The sequence below is a fragment of the Calidris pugnax genome, unplaced genomic scaffold (genome assembly GCF_001431845.1).
Source record: "Calidris pugnax isolate Ruff unplaced genomic scaffold, ASM143184v1 scaffold49, whole genome shotgun sequence".
Classification (NCBI taxonomy): Eukaryota; Metazoa; Chordata; class Aves; order Charadriiformes; family Scolopacidae; genus Calidris; species Calidris pugnax.
Window position 1 is genome coordinate 987,985 of NW_015090798.1, and position 17,326 is coordinate 1,005,310.

A 17,326-nucleotide genomic window follows, 5' to 3' on the forward strand; every position below is an offset into this window, starting at 1 on the left:
GAAGCGGTAATACCTTGAGCACTTGCTCATCCTACCATCTTTGTATAAATCACATCCTTGGTGGAAGCTGGAAGATCCCTCACCCAGAGTCAATGTTCTCTCAGTCCTTCCTGCTCCAGTTCTTGGTCTCTTACCTTGCTTAAGGTAAAGTCATCAACAAATGTCAAATACAGCACCATTTTTTAATCAGGGTAAAACCAAAATCATTTTTGAAAGATTTTTAACTCAGTGCAACTCTTCTGAGACAGGTCTACACAGCAAAAGAATTGAGAACCAAACATCAGGTAGTTAAGCAAGTTCTTTTTTATTTAAATGAATTGGGAACATTTTCTCAAATTAAAAATAGAAACTTTTAAAAATCTGCAGTTCTGAACATTACATATACACATATGCTACATACTGTCAATTAGAAATGTTTCCATTTATGACCTAAAAATGAAAAATTTAAGGTTATTCCAGATTAAAGACCGGTACCACTTTTCAGCATTTCTTTAAAATTATATGAATGATTTACAGGATTATCCCTACTTCAAGCCAATGAACCTCATTGGAAACAAAGTTAACAACACTGATATATGAAGAGACACTATTTAGGTCAATATACCCAATTAACTTCACCTGTGGAAGTGTTTACACTAGTAACAGTGTTTTACACTAGTAACATAGATACTTTTGGCCTTGTTGATGAATTCTGCTGTTAACTAATTCAGCGATCCAAATGCATGCCTAGATTCAAGGCAATAATACTAACAGTACAAATCTTAACCCCAATTGCTAAACACATTTGAATTTCAGTATTGGAAATCGTACTTTGAAATTATTCAGCAAAAATAGCATCACTGCCCCCTGAAAGGGCCACAGCTTAACCCTGATACTATTAAGGACATTACAGAAGTGAGCGTGAATGAAGAAAAGGGAGGCAGAAAATGTAAAGCATTCTAAAAATCACCAACATAGGACATCTCTCATGCTCTTTTTGAGTACTACTGAAAGCTAGAAAGCTTAGCTTTTTTGCTATATTACGCATCACGCACATTCCCAACCCTCCCACCCAAAGAGTTTCAAAACAAACTTCTCCAAAAAGTCCCTTTTAGATCTATACTGCAAAAATCACTAAATATTAAATAATTAAAAAAAAAAAAAAGGGGAGAAAGCAAAATTGCAACAGAACTTTTCAGAGACATAAGGAGACACTGTGGATCCCATTACACTTCAAATTTAGTCCAAAGTGGTCATTCAAGAGCACCAAATAGCAACACTGATCATGCTGGTAAATTCAATTGTGAAGAGTATTATACAATATTAAAATCTTAACTAAACACTCATAAGTTTTAAGAAAAATGTATATACAAAAGTCTCTGTATACAAAATGTATTTTTATGTAAACGTGTATGTACTGTATTTAACACAAATCAACAATTTAAGATAAGAAGTTGACCAGTTGTCAGAGGATTGCTAGGCAAAGGCTATTAATCTAATTAATTTATATACTGTGATGTAAGGTAGAAAGCCCAGTGTAAAAAAGTAAAAAACAAAAAAACCTTTTAATTCAAGCCTTGAACAGTGGTATCTGAGAGGCAGTGCCCTGATCACAAAATATTCTGTACAGTAGTTTATGGCATAACATTCAATAGTACATTTGGGATTTACAGTACGGGTGACATAAAACAAGTGGCTCAGGATTTGGAAGATGAATGCAAATGCCAATACACTTGGAAGAATAATGATATATTCCTGTAGAAGAATCTTGAGCCTCATTTTTATAGCCTGGAAATAATCACAGAAACAATTCAGGAAAATTTGATGAAGACAGAATTATAATGTAATTTAAGCAGAACGAAGCCATAGATTTTCATATGAACATCAATATGGTTCAATAATTTTTTGGTTTTTTTTTTTTAATTTTTAAACCTTACAGCACATATTATAGAAATAATTGACTTGAAAAGGTTATTACTTACCCCTTAATGTTTCCAGTATGTTACCACTGTTCCACAGAGCTATACAAGAAAAAAAAACAAACAAAAAAACAAACCAGCATTTTCTTTTGCCCACAAATGCAGCAGAAATACTGTGTCTAAGGTGAGACAAGCTCAGTTGGCACAACCTGTTCTCCAACTTTTACCCAATTCATTAGGAATTTTTCAAACAGGAGGAAATAGACTCATGGTTTTCTTCACCAACCTCTCTGGTTATCTTTGTTTCATGAGAGGAAGAAGTGCTTGGATTACCTATTCAACACCACTCCTCTGAGAACTTAATCCAGCCTCCAATTTTGCCCTCACAAAAATGGTGGCTGCATTTGAGGTCATTTGTATCTTCAACACGTATATAAAAACACCTGTGTGAGATACCTGTACAAATATAAATATATCTCATGTAGATCTCATACTTGCATTTACATAACTTCTATTTATAAAGAAAGATATCTGCATCTCTTTCCAGCAGAACAATTCAGTTGATTTCAAAGGACAAACCCCCCAAACCTATGGGATTCTTTACACCTACAAAAGTGCAGGTGTATCCAAAGTCATCTCTCTCAAAGTATTTCTCAAAATAATCTGTAAGAAATACGAAAAAGCAAGGGTAGCATAAAAGCAAAGAGCTGAAATGAAAAAAAAAAAAGACTCTATTGCTACGGGAATCCCAGACTGAGAAATTCAAAGCATGTATCTCATATAATTAGCAGTTTTTCAAATTACCTCAGCACATCAGAAGACAGCACTGCTTCAAACTGAATCCTTCTATTTTATTATGGAAAACCATTTTGAGTAACTTAAAATTTAGGAAAAGGAAGTCAGGACTGAACTAGTGGGTCTTTGTTTAAAAGACTATTTTATGTTAGTGATTTTTAGATTATTCAGGAATTCTGCATTAAACCAATAGTCAATCACTGAAGTATCACTGAAAACATGCTATCAACCTCAAAAGTATTAACATTCATATTAAAGATTCAAAGATCAGAAAGGGACTTCTAAGGCCTGAGCAATTATTAGTTTCCTCTTACATAAAATACTGCAAGTCCTTAAAACTGAGAGCCCTTAGACATGCCAGTGGAGAGCACTTTTGAATTAAATGACTTGTAGGTTAATTTAGGGAGTGCCCTTAAGCTGCAGAACAGACCGTGACTATCATGATGATAAATATCACTAAAGACATGGTTGGTTATATATAAATACTTCCTTCAGAAGGAAATGAGGAATCAAGATTTGGTCAGCAAATAATTATTGTAAAATACAGTTCTAATAAATAATAATATACAACCAATGCAGCCATAAAATCTGGCAAGACTTCCAAACTTTGACTTCTCCTGGTATTTACCCATTCCTGAAAGAATGGTGGTCTCTAGCTTCTCTGCCAATATTTAATCCATACTTTCAGTCATGAAGTTGCAAGGTAAGGCACAGTGAGCTACAGATTTCAATCATAAATCAGATCCTGCCTTAAGCAACTTGGATATTTTGGAAAGCCAAATATTGAAGTTGTGGAGCACCCTATGGAAACTGAAAGTCTCACAACTGGCTAAGGTTTTACAGCACAAAAGTTGTAGAGACAGAAAAGAACCCAAATCTCTTCCATTTTAAACATGAAGTCAAACCTCTTTTTTATGATTTTACCCTAGTTCTACCCATGCAGAAACACCCGGTTTCTCTGTTCATGTTTGCTGCATACCCTGGATCACCTGCCCTGTGTGCAGGAAAAGCTCTTCTCCTCACCATCTAAAAAATAGAACAGCTTCAGAGTAAGAATGCATCCCACTTTCAACTGCTAACGGAGTATTTTAATATGTTTATCAATTTAGGACCACCCACTGCACTCGATAAATACCTAATTACCTGGATTTTAAGATCAAATTCAGGCAATTGCTTTGTTAAGTTGCTGGAAATCACTACAAAACCTGCCGTCATGTAAAGAATATTTGAGAAATATAAATCATACAGCATTTGCTATAGCGAGTCATGCAAAAAAACATAAATTAAGTGATTCACTTTAAAACGTGCAGAAAATCGGACAGGTGATTAATACAGTAGATTAAGTAAGGACACATGAAGGCATGCAGTTTCAGACTTGGTTTACCTTGTAAAAACAGGATTGTGAATACCATATAAATGCTCTTTATGATAACCATTATTACCATTTTCTGTACTGTAATAAAATAAATACACCAAGAAAGACCATGTTAACTCTAAGATGCACTATGTACAGTATGGCTTCTAAGACATGTACATGGATGATGGTATTATATGCAAAGATAAACTGTGTCTGTACAATAGAAGATAACTTTTCCTTTGTAACATTCAAGACTTATAGCATAGTTATAATTTTACATTTTTAAATATTTTTATATTCTCCAAAAATTAATTAATTGTTTTGCTATTCTTCTTAAGTTGTATACTCTAATATAAACTATAAAGTGTGTTGAAACAGAACATGTTACCTCTTCCGAAGTAACAAGTTACATAAAAAATATAAACCCTCCCACCTGAATAAAATAATTTTAAAAAATACCAGCAAAAATGTCTTACGTTTTCATGGGTATAGTTTCGACACTAAAAAAACACAGAAAAGGAGGAGTGATTAACTAGACACTGATAAGTGAGTAGTTTTAGCTGTACATGCCTGTTTCTGCTTCTCCTGACTTGTGAATGTGTAATGAAAAATGAGCAGTGTGACATTTGAGAAATGCAGTGCAGAGGCTAACTGAGCAATGAGCAAAACACAGAGGAGAAAAGAAAACAGCAAAACCAAAACGGATGGGAAAATATGTAAGAACAGTTATCATAAAGTAAAATGCCAAGTCCCTGAGACAGAGGAACTGCAATTGAAAAAGGAAAGACTGGTTAGGAACAACTAAGACAGTAAGAAAGCAAATCATTAATTCAAGGAGATTACAAAGCAGGCATAATTCACCTAAACAGGTCACTTAGCAAAGCTAATCACTTGCACATCGGGAAGGTATTTATATAAAGGCTGTACACAAAGCTCTGAAGACCTCATTCTGAATTAAGCTGCTCCAAGTCAGAGCTGGCACTATCTGCACCGAGTCCCAGCAAGTCAGGGCAACCAAAGCCCACCTGCAGGAAGCAATTTGCAGGCACCAACCCAAACCTGCAGTATTTCACAAGAACATGCAGTTCTAATCTGACAGCACAGAAGGTTCAAGGAGTATTAGCGCCTTCTTGTGAGACACTAGAAAAAAAAAAAACATTTCAACCCCTTTGCCATTCAGCTTATTCAGGAGTATATACTTACTCATCATACACATCCTCTGTATCCATTCTACGGTAGTATTTGGAGAGTTTTACAGCAAAAATTATGGCAGGAATTAAAAATATTGAAGAGCCTCCCAAACCAAACCAGAAGGCATTCTGAAACAAAGCAAAATCCAAGGGAAAAAGAGATCACTGAGAAAATTTATCAGAAAAGTACTGAATCCTTGCTTGATATTCTAAGCATTGTTACCAGAAGAACACAGCAGAAATTAGTGGCACTGCCCTTGTGGACTATCTGAGGTTCCTTATACTGGTGTGGAACAGGGCATGTTGAGCATCCTCCACCATCAATGTGAGCTGAAGTAAGGACACCGCTGTCTTACAAATGTAACCAAGCAGGAATATGACCAAAGTTGCTCAAGGCTACACAGCCACAGGGCCCTAAAGTTATTTCAATGTAGTCAGCCTTGGGCTAGAAAGTAATTTTGTGTCTCAGCATTAATTTACTAGCAAACTACCATTTATTTTATTTATTTTTTTTTTACTATCAACTTTCTTGATATTTCAAACTAGTTGTCTTGCAGTTCTTGTCAAAATCTGAGTTTCCAGCACTTTGTCAAGGTAATTTTTAACTTTCTAACTGCAGCCTGTTTGTGTAACTAATTTCATTACCACACAGTCGAACTGAGTTATCTCCAGGTGCTAAAATGATGATTTTTCAAATTTGATTTGTATTGGCTGGAGGCATTTTGACTTATAGGTGACTCAGCTACGCTCTATCATGAAGAAAAACGTGGTGCATCTACCACCACATGGTTGGTGGCTACACAAAGGAGAAGAAAAGCTCTCTTATGACATAATCAATGAGTACAGTGTGATTCTGGCCGGTTAGGAGATTTCATGGTTGAGCGTTATCAAGGTTAGAGTGCTTTGGCTTTGATTAATTACATGCATTTACAGTTGGTATGAGTAGGACCTGGCTAAAAGTGCGATGAAGTTAAATAATAGCTATAGGATGTTTTAGGCGGTTTCCAGGCATATGGTTTCTTATTCTATTTTTAATACATGCTGTCCTCTTTCCAAGCTCTTTTGCAAGATGAAAAAGCCAATATTACCCTTATATACTGCTACCAGTCACGCTCAAATTCTCCACTGTGCAGAAATGAACCAAGATCTGTCTAATACAAGTCAAGTGATAAAGAGTCCCTTTAACTCATTGAGGTTTTCTAGATTCCAGGAAAGACACATGAGAAAGTCTTTTGTTGGTGTTTCTCACTCACTTTTTGACCCTGCCCCATCCCTTAGCTTAGATATGATTATAGCTGAAACTTCAGATCTTTATGCTTTTCCATTTCAGGGTGGTTCAGAAACAAGCAATTAAAATGAAATCCACCCTTTCCAGAATTTTTATTCCAAAGCAGTATTACTTTGCAATTCAAGTTGGAAGACATTTAGTAAGAACAGTTAATTTTACAGAATTCTTGCTAATAGAAGCTTAAGTTTAATGGGAACCTAAAACAAGTCCAGCACTGCTTTGGCATCGGACTTGATCCAGATCAGAACATTTTTCCCTTCTATAACTTTGGATGTGATACTTTATTATCATACTTCAGAATAGTCTAGCCAGAATAATTAAATGCAGATTTATGTTCAAAGCTTTTCCCACTTGATGGCCCAATTTTGAGTAACAGAAAATATTTCTTACCACAGAATCAGTTATATAGCTGCATAAAAAAATATCTACTGCTGTATCTATCACATTGGCAATAGGCTTGCAGGCTGCTACCTCCATGGCAATCTGAAAGACAGATTAAAAAAAAAATAGTTTGAAGTATCTAACAGAATAAAATAAGAATCTCAAAACTTGCTTACAATTACAGATACTGTTTACTAAATTGTTCTCTCTCACCCTATCCAAATTCAAAGTAAATTCCAGTGGGATGTGCTATCAACTGAACATACACATCTTTAAAACATCATCTTTCTTTTTCAAAGGCTGCAGCTGACGAAAGAAAAATAAAACAAGATGCTAATGACATTAATTTGAACTAAGCAAGGTCAGGCTCAGTGCAATATTAGCACAAATGGTAGATTTAAGGCAAGCCCTGGAAAAATGATGCTGTGTTAAATCTGCATTTTATTCCAATCAACACAACTCATCATTTTGATTCTACTTCGAACACAACAGACCTATTTATAGGAGACAAATTTCCCCCTTCATAGAAAGTACAAATATCTTACAAACTAAACTATAAAACACACTAACAATGTAACATTTTTTATTATTATTTCTATTTAGTTTTTTGAATGTTTTTTATATGCAGCTTCTCTCAATAAAGCAAATGCATCTTACCGACTCCTTGACCCACTCGATGTATTGCTCAAAGTAGCCAACTATGGTATCCATGTACTTTTTTGTCTCCTAGGAACAGACAAAAGTAAGTGAACCACTATCTCCATGACACCATAAATTAATGTACTTTAATCAAGTAAAGCTTACCTGGACAATAACGAAAGAAGCATTGTTATTTATGAGAAGCTGGGCAGCATTAACAGCGCTAATGACATTTTTCACCTTAACCTGGAGAGGAAGAGAGGACGTTTAATACAAATAACTCCCTGTCAGGCTGTTAGAATGGCTCTGCAGCCCTTGTCTGTAGCCTATTGTCTTGATAAACCAGCATCACTGTCCTGTCAAAACTTGACAAAACATGCAATTCCAGACAGAACATAAGCCTGCCTAAGGATTCATGATCATTGGAGAAGTTCTCTCACTACTAAAAAAGTAAGATATCAGTGGTTATGACTGGTATCTTTTCCTGGCACCTGTGTAACTAATTTATGTACCAGCTCAGCTTTCTCTTCCGTTCTCTTTCCTTTCCTTAAGTGTAGAGATACTTTCACCAGTGTATGTGTATTCACTAGGGACACACACACTGCATAGGAAGAAAACAGTGGGCTGTATATTCACACCACTCTTGACCACCAGCAGAACATGCTGCTAATCAATATCCAAAAGGATTGAGACACTTCTTCAATATATGTACAATCCCATGAAGTTTCTCAAAGAACACACACAAAGAATAATGCACGTAAAACCTCAGACTGCAAAGATGTTTCTTAAACATACTTAAGGATGAAACATCATCCTTTTTATCATCAACACCTTATTCCATGGCTTCCTACCATGAACATCCAGGTTCAGACCACACATTCTAAAGGAAATCTAGCTGGTCTGCTGCTGTGGATGGGTGAAAACCTTAATGGGAAGAATTGGGTTAGCTTATCAACACCTTATGCCATGGCTTCCTACCTGAAGCCATGAACATCCAGGTTCAAACCACAGATTCTAAAGGAAATCTAGCTGGGCTGCTGCTGTGGATGAGTGAAAACCTTAATGGGAAGAATTGGGTTAGGTATGGTCCATCACGGTTTTGTGACTATGACTCTTAAGTGCCAACAAGTGCATCTGGATTCTTGCTACCACAGCGGGGCTGATGCTGCAGAGGCAGGAAGGTACCGAGTACAATGCTAAAGAAACAGGCCCCAGTGGGAGCTGGACGTTGGACAAGAGGCAGTTAAGGATGTGAATCACAAACCTCTCTTTTCACAGTTGTATTTTTGTGTTTTGCTTCTTGGTTTTTGTCCCCCCCCCCAAGGTTCGCATTCAATGATTCCAGAAAAAACAACTATATTTTTAGGAACATGAATAACACAATATATGGAACTGTACTGAAGTCCATTTTATCACACGACAGTTAAGTTTACAATTCATACTTCAAAAAATATCCCAAACATTATTTTTTCTTTCCTTTTTTCCTCCTCTATAAGGAAGGGAAAGCCAGGGTAGAAGAAGCTGTGCAGAAAAGATATCTAAATCTTGGTTACTACCTCAGTGCATTACAGTCTCTTCCAACAACAGAACAGCTAGAAATAGAAAAAACTGCACAGAAAATATATGCCCTGCCTATGTGGTGGATGAATTTAAAACATATGCAAATGTTCCTGTTGCCAGAAAGAAAAGCTTACCATAAGTTCAGATGATGTCCTCTTCAGCAACCTAATGCTCTGATTTAAAGTGCTCTATTAGAAAGGAGGGAGGAAAAAAAAGATTCAAGTTATTGATACAGGAAAAGAGCCCACTTGTTTTAACATTATATGCATACTTTGGTCTTCTATAGATTATTTTGTTTCTAATACAACACATCACGTTATATATAGTAACAACAATTGCATTAAATCTAATATATTGTCAGTTTAATCATTGAATCAGTATTTCACCAACAGCACTAAGTAGTTATGAATTGTGCACTGAAGACTTCAGATTTAACTCCAGTTAGTAGCGATAAGATTTATTTGGAGGGAAGAGAGAACAGCTAAAATCAGAACCAAGTGTTCAGAGAATTCTGTAATTCTCCAATTTCAGAAGGGAAAAAGCACTTACCCTAGCTTTAACATATTTCTTGACAGTCAGTTTTGTGAAAGGAAAAAGAGATGAAAATAATTAGGAGTTAATTAGGAAAGAACAGCATAGCATCAGAGTGGAACAGAAGACCTAATGCTTTTCTACAAGGGGGCTTTGATTGAGGCAGAAATACTGTATCTGCTGCTAGGATAAACTAAAAGTCTTTATGTTATGCAGAGGAAGAAACAACACCTAGGCATGTATGAGATTCACAGCTTGATACTACACAAATCAGTGCAGAAGCAACCCTTTCACTTCTTTTACAGCATCAATAAAAAGATTTTTCTTTGGCTCCAAATACATCTGTCAGGAGTTTCCAATTCCAACACTGTCAGGAGATCGCTAACTCCAAGAAACACAGTGTGAAAGTGGTAACTTCTTTTATTACTGAAGATGAATGGTAAGCAAAAAAGAAAAACGAGTGATGGAGGGTTAGAATTTTGTGAAGTTCTCTGCTTCCTCTTTTATTCATACATAAATCACAAATAGATACAGAAAAAAACGGGGAAGAAAAAGGTCGTGATTTTACACAGCACTAAGTACTGGCAGTACTATAAGCAGGAAAACTATTAAATGGGGAAGAAAAAGGTCATGATTTTAGACAGCGCTAAGCACTGGCAGTACTATAAGCAGGAAAACTATTAAACACGTACTTTCACCAGATTACTCTTCAGTGACACAATGCAAATGTAATCTTTGCTTATATAATAGCAAAAATCCAGGTTTCTAGACCGTATTTAAGAGATTTAGCGATTCATATTTTCTACAAACAATTCTAAATATTGCTTTAATATTTTACCATAGCTTGCTCTAGTGGAACGACTTGCTGGTTATGAATCACTCGTATGTTGTTTGCATGTCCCTTTAAGGCATTTTCCAGTGCTCCTTTTGGCTGCAAAAAAAGAAAAAAGAAAATGCAATTATGCGGTATTTATTGTTCAGTAGCTTCAAAGCTTTCTAAACACGTACTTTCACCAGATTACTCTTCAGTGACACAATGCAAATGTAATCTTTGCTTATATAATAGCAAAAATCCAGGTTTCTAGACCGTATTTAAGAGATTTAGCGATTCATATTTTCTACAAACAATTCTAAATATTGCTTTAATATTTTACCATAGCTTGCTCTAGTGGAACGACTTGCTGGTTATGAATCACTCGTATGTTGTTTGCATGTCCCTTTAAGGCATTTTCCAGTGCTCCTTTTGGCTGCAAAAAAAAAAAAAAAAGAAAATGGAATTATGCAGTATTTATTGTTCAGTAGCTTCAAAGCTTTCCAGCAAACACAAAACAATGGAAATTGCACAGTAAACTCATCTGCTGCACAACAGCTGGTGCTAACAACAGCGTACGGCGAATTGAATTCCCCAACACAAGGGAGGGGAAAAAAAAATAATCATAGAATCACTTAGGTTGGAAAAGACCCTTGGGATCATCGAGTCCAATCATCTACCCTACTCTACAAGTTCTCCCCTCCACCATATCCCCCAACACCACATCTAAACGACTCTTAAACACATCCAGGGATGGCGACTCAACCACCTCCCTGGGCAGCCTATTCCAATGCCCGACCACTCTTTCTGTGAAAAACTCTTTCCTAATGTTCAGTCTAAACCTACCTTGTTGCACCTCGAAGCCATTCCCTCTCATTCTGTCACTAATTACCTGTGAGAAGAGACCAGCACCAACCTCTCTACAGTGTCCTTTCAAGTAGTTGTAGAGAGTGATGAGGTCTCCCCTCAGCCTCCTCTTCCTCAAACTAAACAGTCCCAGCTCCTTCAGCCGCTCTTCGTACAATTTGTTCTCCAGGTCTTTCACCAGCTTTGTTGCCCTCCTCTGCACTTGCTCCAGCACCTCTATATCCCTCTTGTATTGAGGTGCCCAGAACTGGACAAAATACTCAAGGTGTGGCCTCACCGGTGCTGAGTACAGGTGGACAATCACCTCCCTACTTCTGCTGGCCACACTATTTCTAATACAAGCCAGGATGCCATCAGCTTTCTTGGCCACCTGGGCACCTATTAATAACCCTATTAATAATTCAAACCTCAGCAACCAAATCAGAACATATTCTATACTGGCTATGACCTTATCAGCACAGATTTAACCAAAGAGACTTTTCACCCCACTTGCCACACGCCAGACCTCAGTGCAGGAACCCCACAGCTCGGTGCCCCAGCTGGGACCAGCATTTCCCCGTCACAAGAACCTGCTCTTGTTTTGGGCACTCTTTTGAGGGCACAAAGGTTTACATATTTTCAAGACAGTAACTTGGACAAGCACCTGCAAAGGGTATTTTTCATTATCGTGGCTCCCAACTTTTATTTCTTTAATTGATTGTTTTTGTGAACTTTAAGAGCTATCACAAATACCAAAGCGGGATCATAAAATACCGTTGGGAAGCAGTATCAATTTTGAAAAAAAAATAATTTTTGTAATAAGTCATATTGCTGTGGGGTTTTTTTTTTATTTTTTGGGGTTTTTTTTAGACATTTCATAGATTACACTAAATAGCATCGCAAGGAAGAAATAAAAACGCACACCGTGACAGTGAACATATTTAATAATGTATTTTTCACAGAATCACAGAATGATATGGGGTTGGAAGGGACCTCTGGAGATCATCTAGTCCAACCCCCCTGCCAAATCAGGTCCACCTAGAGCAGACTGCACAGGAACGTGTTCAGGCGGGTTTTGAATGTCTCCAGAGAAGGAGACTCCACCACCTCTCTGGGCATTTTTCAATGTCTTTTATAAGAAGAAATTACTCTGCCTGATCTATTCTTAGTTCTACTGCTTCCTTTAGATGCTATTACAAAAAATAACGAAAAACCACTCTACCAGCACAATATATTTTCCTCTGTGGAGCTAGGTAGAATACACCGTTAAACAGACATCTCAGAGGCAATTATGTGTCAGATATAACATGTTTGAACAACCTCAATTTCCACTTTGAAAACAGCCCCAAAACAACAGCAAAAACTCCCCACCTCTATTACCTTCAAAATAGCACAGTAAAAATTGAAAATGGAAGTGAAGTGGGGGCAAAGCTACTGGTGCCTGTCCAAGTTAGCAGACATCCTACATGGAATCATCACAGAATGGTTCGGGTTGGAAGGGACCTTAAAGGTCATCAAGTTCCAACCCCCCTGCCATGGGCAGGGCCACCTCCCAGAGGAGTGAACAGGCAACGTGTGGCTCATGGTGCTTGGAGAGGATATGAATGATGATACAAAAAACCAATGAGCAGCCTGACCCTGCCATGAGTGCAGAAAAAAGAAAAAAGAAAGATAAAATAACACAACGGATGTGATCAAATTAAGTAAACACACCAGGAGCTTCTACTGGTGGCCTTCTCTCCCTGGAGGAAGTCTGGATATTTGATAAATTCCAAAGGGAACAGTCTCACACTGCTGTGTCCCTTAGAGACCTGAGCGACTGTCGTACGTGCGCAGCATAAGTCTCTCTCCCACATCCCCCAGCAGGAATCTGTCTTGGGCCAGCGTCCAATCCAGAGGCTAAACTATGACTCTCATTTTGAAAAGTAAATAGACAGTGACCTCCACACGCACGCAGACACATCAACTGAATCTTCCCTCTCTGTTAACACAGCCCTGTCACTCTGCAGGTTCATTTGCGGGCGATGGTGTAGCTCTACCCTCTGACCGTTGTCTGCCTGTCTGCTTTCAGAAAGCCCTTCAGAGCAGACAGCATCTCTTTTGTGCACCCTCCCACCACAATGGAGCCCCAGTTCTCATCAGAGCCCTTACGAGCTGCCACAGTATTAATTTTATGGCTAATTGCAAAATTTTCTGCTCACAAACTGCAAGAAAATTAATTCCCATCATCTTTTCCATAATGATCTAAGCAATTTTTCTTCCAACAGGGACCCTAAAATGTAGACAGAATCACAGGAAACATCCCTAATTTCTAAAGCAAACAATGGAATTTAAGAAATTACAAGTTAGCATACAAAAATCAATAGTAATATTTAAAATACAGCTCTCATGCGACATGTTCTCGAAAGCTTTCCCTTATTTGACAGTTAAGTGTCTGAAGTACATTAATTCTTCCATAAGAAGTCTAAATACTTGGCTATGTATTTATATAGTATAAAACCAATACATTTTATGTATTACTGTATTAAGCTTACCAGCTGGTCTGCTCTTGCTTCTAAGTCATTAGCAAATGACAGAAGATCAACCTTGGTAACACTTTTATTGATCTGAAACAAGATGTGAACAGTAGGGAAAGAAAAAGAGTATGTTATTATTGCATATAGAGATGGCTTGCACTTAACTAACCACACTACCTACTTTGTCTACCCTTTATTTCTTTTCATGTTTATTGACCTTAATTTTTGCAGTGCTTTTGCTCCAAGTTTTGCAATTCTTCAAAATCCAAAAGCAAATTTGTCTCCACTTTTTCCATTGTTAAAGAAATATTTCATTTTATGCTTTGTCGCAGTCGTGTCTCCAGTTTACTACAATCTCACCTCTGTCAAATATGCTGCAAAGTTTATCCCTTCTATTCCTGAGGAGCTGAAATTCAGAAGATTCTCCTTCCCGATTTCATCCAGCAGAATGATTTTGCTGAGGTTTATCTGAATGTGTTCAATTTTAAGTGCTACATCTTCTGTGTACTGTGAGGGAAACAAAATAAAACACAAAAGCAGTTTGCACTCGGTGCATATTCCTCTGTAGGCACTCCTCCCTCAAAAAACATCTTACTTTTGCTGACTCGTCACTTCCATGCAGAAGCACACATTGATTTTTGCTTACATCAGTTTAATACAATTAGCTTTGATAGAATCCACCAGGTAATGCTCTTCCCTTATCTGCAGTATCCTGGCGTGTTCTAACCTACCTACACATCTTTCATACCAATGAACTACTTGCCTCCCATTACATTTTAAGCAGCCTTCTCTGAATAGATGTTAGATCCTCCTAGGAGGAGACAAAATAGAACTCTCTCTCCCCTCCAGGAATGCTATCCTTTAAAAAATTTAAGTTATACCCCTGGCCTGAATGAAGGAAACCCGGAGAATTCAGTATCTCACCTGTGGCCGGGACAGACACTGCTGTATTAGCCACAGGACTGGATGAGACTCCTCTAAATATGTTTAATGGTGACTACAGACGACTTGCTTAGTGTTACCCAAAGCCTTCTTGCACTAGACTGCACTAAAATGTTACCTGTCCTGCACGGGCAGCAGAGCAATAGATGAGGAATCTGGAAACCTGCCTTCCTTCCCAGCCTCCACCATCGCTCCGTTGCGGAAATTCAAAATTATTTTCCCTCTTAGTGAATCTTCCCTGTTCATTTTAATTGTGTATTATCTGGGGCAAGGACTGTATTTATTAAGTGTGTGTACAGTTAGTTCCTGGTAGATCAGAACACGGATCCCTTAGGGGTTGCTGTAGTGAAGATGAGTAGTACAGGTGACCCCAAAATTAGTAGAGTCACATAACGACAGCACAGTCATGTATTATTACAGTTTAACTGAAAAGATTTTATTTTAGCCTAACCCCTTCCCACCAAAATCAGAACCATTCTTAGGAGCAAAGCGTATTATACCCTGCACCAAGATAAATTTGCCTGGAATAAGAAGGGAACAAACCAAGAAAGGCATTTATATAAAAAACAAGACTCTCTTTATAAACACTGTAAACAGCCTTTGTTTCAAAATTAAAGCCAGTGTTATTATCAGCAGCCATAAAAAAAGCACATCAGAAAACCTTCCACAGCCCACTGAGACAGGTAAAAAATACCTTATTTGTAAATAGATTTATTTTTTTTCAAATTAATTGGACAATTCTTGCCGCCTTGCAGGATGTATTGTCTATAAACCCAAAATCCCATAAAACCCAGCCATGCTATACCCTGTTCAAGAGCAAACACCTCTCCAACCATCAAAAATAATCACCAGCTCACTCATACTTTCTTTACTTACCATACTAACATTTAGAAATTCATTGATATTGAATAGGTGTTCTAGGTGAAGGGAAGTATAAATTCCTTTGTTTTCCTTGCAATCACTATAAAAATAAAAATACATACTTCAGCCTAAAAACCACCCTGAGGATCAACTGTTAAGAGAATGATTAACAATGTTTTCATATTCCAAGAAAAGTAGCCCTTTAAAAAAAAAGTTCTGGCTATATTTTTTGAAGCTCAGTCTATAAGAAAGCAAGTCATTAACAATTTCTGCTCGTCTCAAAGATGCAAAATATTTTTTCAAAGAGCTCAACTAGTATTGTCATACAATATTACTCTAAGACTATCTCTAATAACTCACATATAGGAGAAAATTACTTTTGCTAGTGATTCACTTGACAATCAGGATGTATTGGAATGCATGCAATTCCTGCGCATGCTTGAAATACGAAGTGCATGACACCACAAAAACAATATTTATAAATTGAATTAAATCTTAACCATAACTTTAATACCTGTACACTTTCTCAAAAGTCAAGTTAATATTTGGATTTTTAAACAGGAGGCCAGAAAGGTAGTTTTTCCAGTGTTGATTTAGTAAGTAGGGAGTATCCAAAACCTAGAAGAAAAAAAATCAGCAATATTACTGTAATTCTGAGTTTTCAATTCATGAATTTATTCATATACAATCTTTTGATACATACCCACATCTAAGCTCATCACCCAATAATGGAAATACAAGCAAAACAGCAAATTCTGGTGCAGAGAGTGAATATTAAAGCTCCATGTCACCAAGAAATGCTAAATCACAGAAAAAATTAACTTCAAAGGAAGACAGGCATGCCGTATTCGCTGCAAAGCAAATTAACCAAGAAAGGATGAATGTCTCTATTCGGTGTGTAATGGGAAAGTAAAACCAGATCCAAACTGACTTGAAGTGTCCCATAAAAAATAAGCAGCTATACATAGCTGACAAGACCATCAGGACTCAGGGGGATTCTCTTCGGTGTTTAATAACTTGAATAACTTTACCTTGAATAAAGTTTTATCTTCAAAGGGCTCACAGACCAGTTTTTCTACGTTTCCACCTGTGACAAAAGTGAGCACCACTACAATCATCAGCACCCAGGAAAATAGAAAACTGAATCCAACACCACTGAAAAAGAAGTAAGGCAACTAAGTTTTTGCTTTTTAAGAACAAAATACATACACTTCAGGCAACAGTGAAGCCAACAGCAGATATAACAGAGATATAAAAACTGATAGATGGCTAAAATACTTGCTTTCCAAATACTTCCTCTGAAATATCTTATACGTTTCAGCCCTGTAAAGCCTTCAGCCAAGGTGCATCTAAAATGCCCACATTTACATTGGATGTGCAAAGTCTTTTAAGAGATAAGTGCCACAAAAGCACACAATTTTCTTCTTTGAATTCAATTCTCTAGCCTTGTGCTACCAAAAGAGTTTTGGGCAGACTTCAGACGCAATCTTCTCTTAAACCCAACAGAAATGACGTTAAGCCACTACTGGGAACTTCCAAGAACAACCCTAAACCTCCTAAAGTGCTCTGAGAAAGTCAACTTTTTCTTGACTCCTCATGTGGCCTTTTTTCCTTTAGAGCAAGTGCTCAAGTGTACTAAAAAGGTAAAAATTCCCTTTATATTTTCAGTTATCTGTTCCCAGTTTTTGCAATTTCCAAATGGGCTTACATA

At 37.2% G+C, this 17,326-nt stretch overlaps 1 protein-coding gene across 14 annotated transcripts in view; it reads right to left on the reverse strand.

Moving 5' to 3' along the window:
* Positions 1-378: 378 nt before the first annotated feature.
* The window catches only part of PROM1 (prominin 1), a 66,261-nt gene continuing 49,313 nt past the window's right edge, over positions 379-17,326 (reverse strand). For 3 of the 14 annotated variants that reach the window (XM_014937115.1, XM_014937111.1, XM_014937110.1), the window contains 16 exons: positions 16,647-16,770; positions 16,130-16,233; positions 15,631-15,715; positions 14,173-14,319; positions 13,831-13,902; positions 10,794-10,886; positions 9,658-9,675; positions 9,243-9,296; positions 7,714-7,794; positions 7,567-7,635; positions 6,919-7,011; positions 5,254-5,369; positions 4,527-4,550; positions 4,078-4,146; positions 1,962-2,000; positions 1,530-1,767 (listed from right to left, as the gene is read on the reverse strand). In XM_014937115.1, the coding sequence (XP_014792601.1) occupies positions 1,982-2,000; positions 4,078-4,146; positions 4,527-4,550; positions 5,254-5,369; positions 6,919-7,011; positions 7,567-7,635; positions 7,714-7,794; positions 9,243-9,296; positions 9,658-9,675; positions 10,794-10,886; positions 13,831-13,902; positions 14,173-14,319; positions 15,631-15,715; positions 16,130-16,233; positions 16,647-16,770 (1,168 nt within the window). In that variant the 3' untranslated portion in view covers positions 1,530-1,767; positions 1,962-1,981. The other 11 variants (XM_014937117.1, XM_014937114.1, XM_014937112.1 and 8 more) reach the window with 7 other exon arrangements.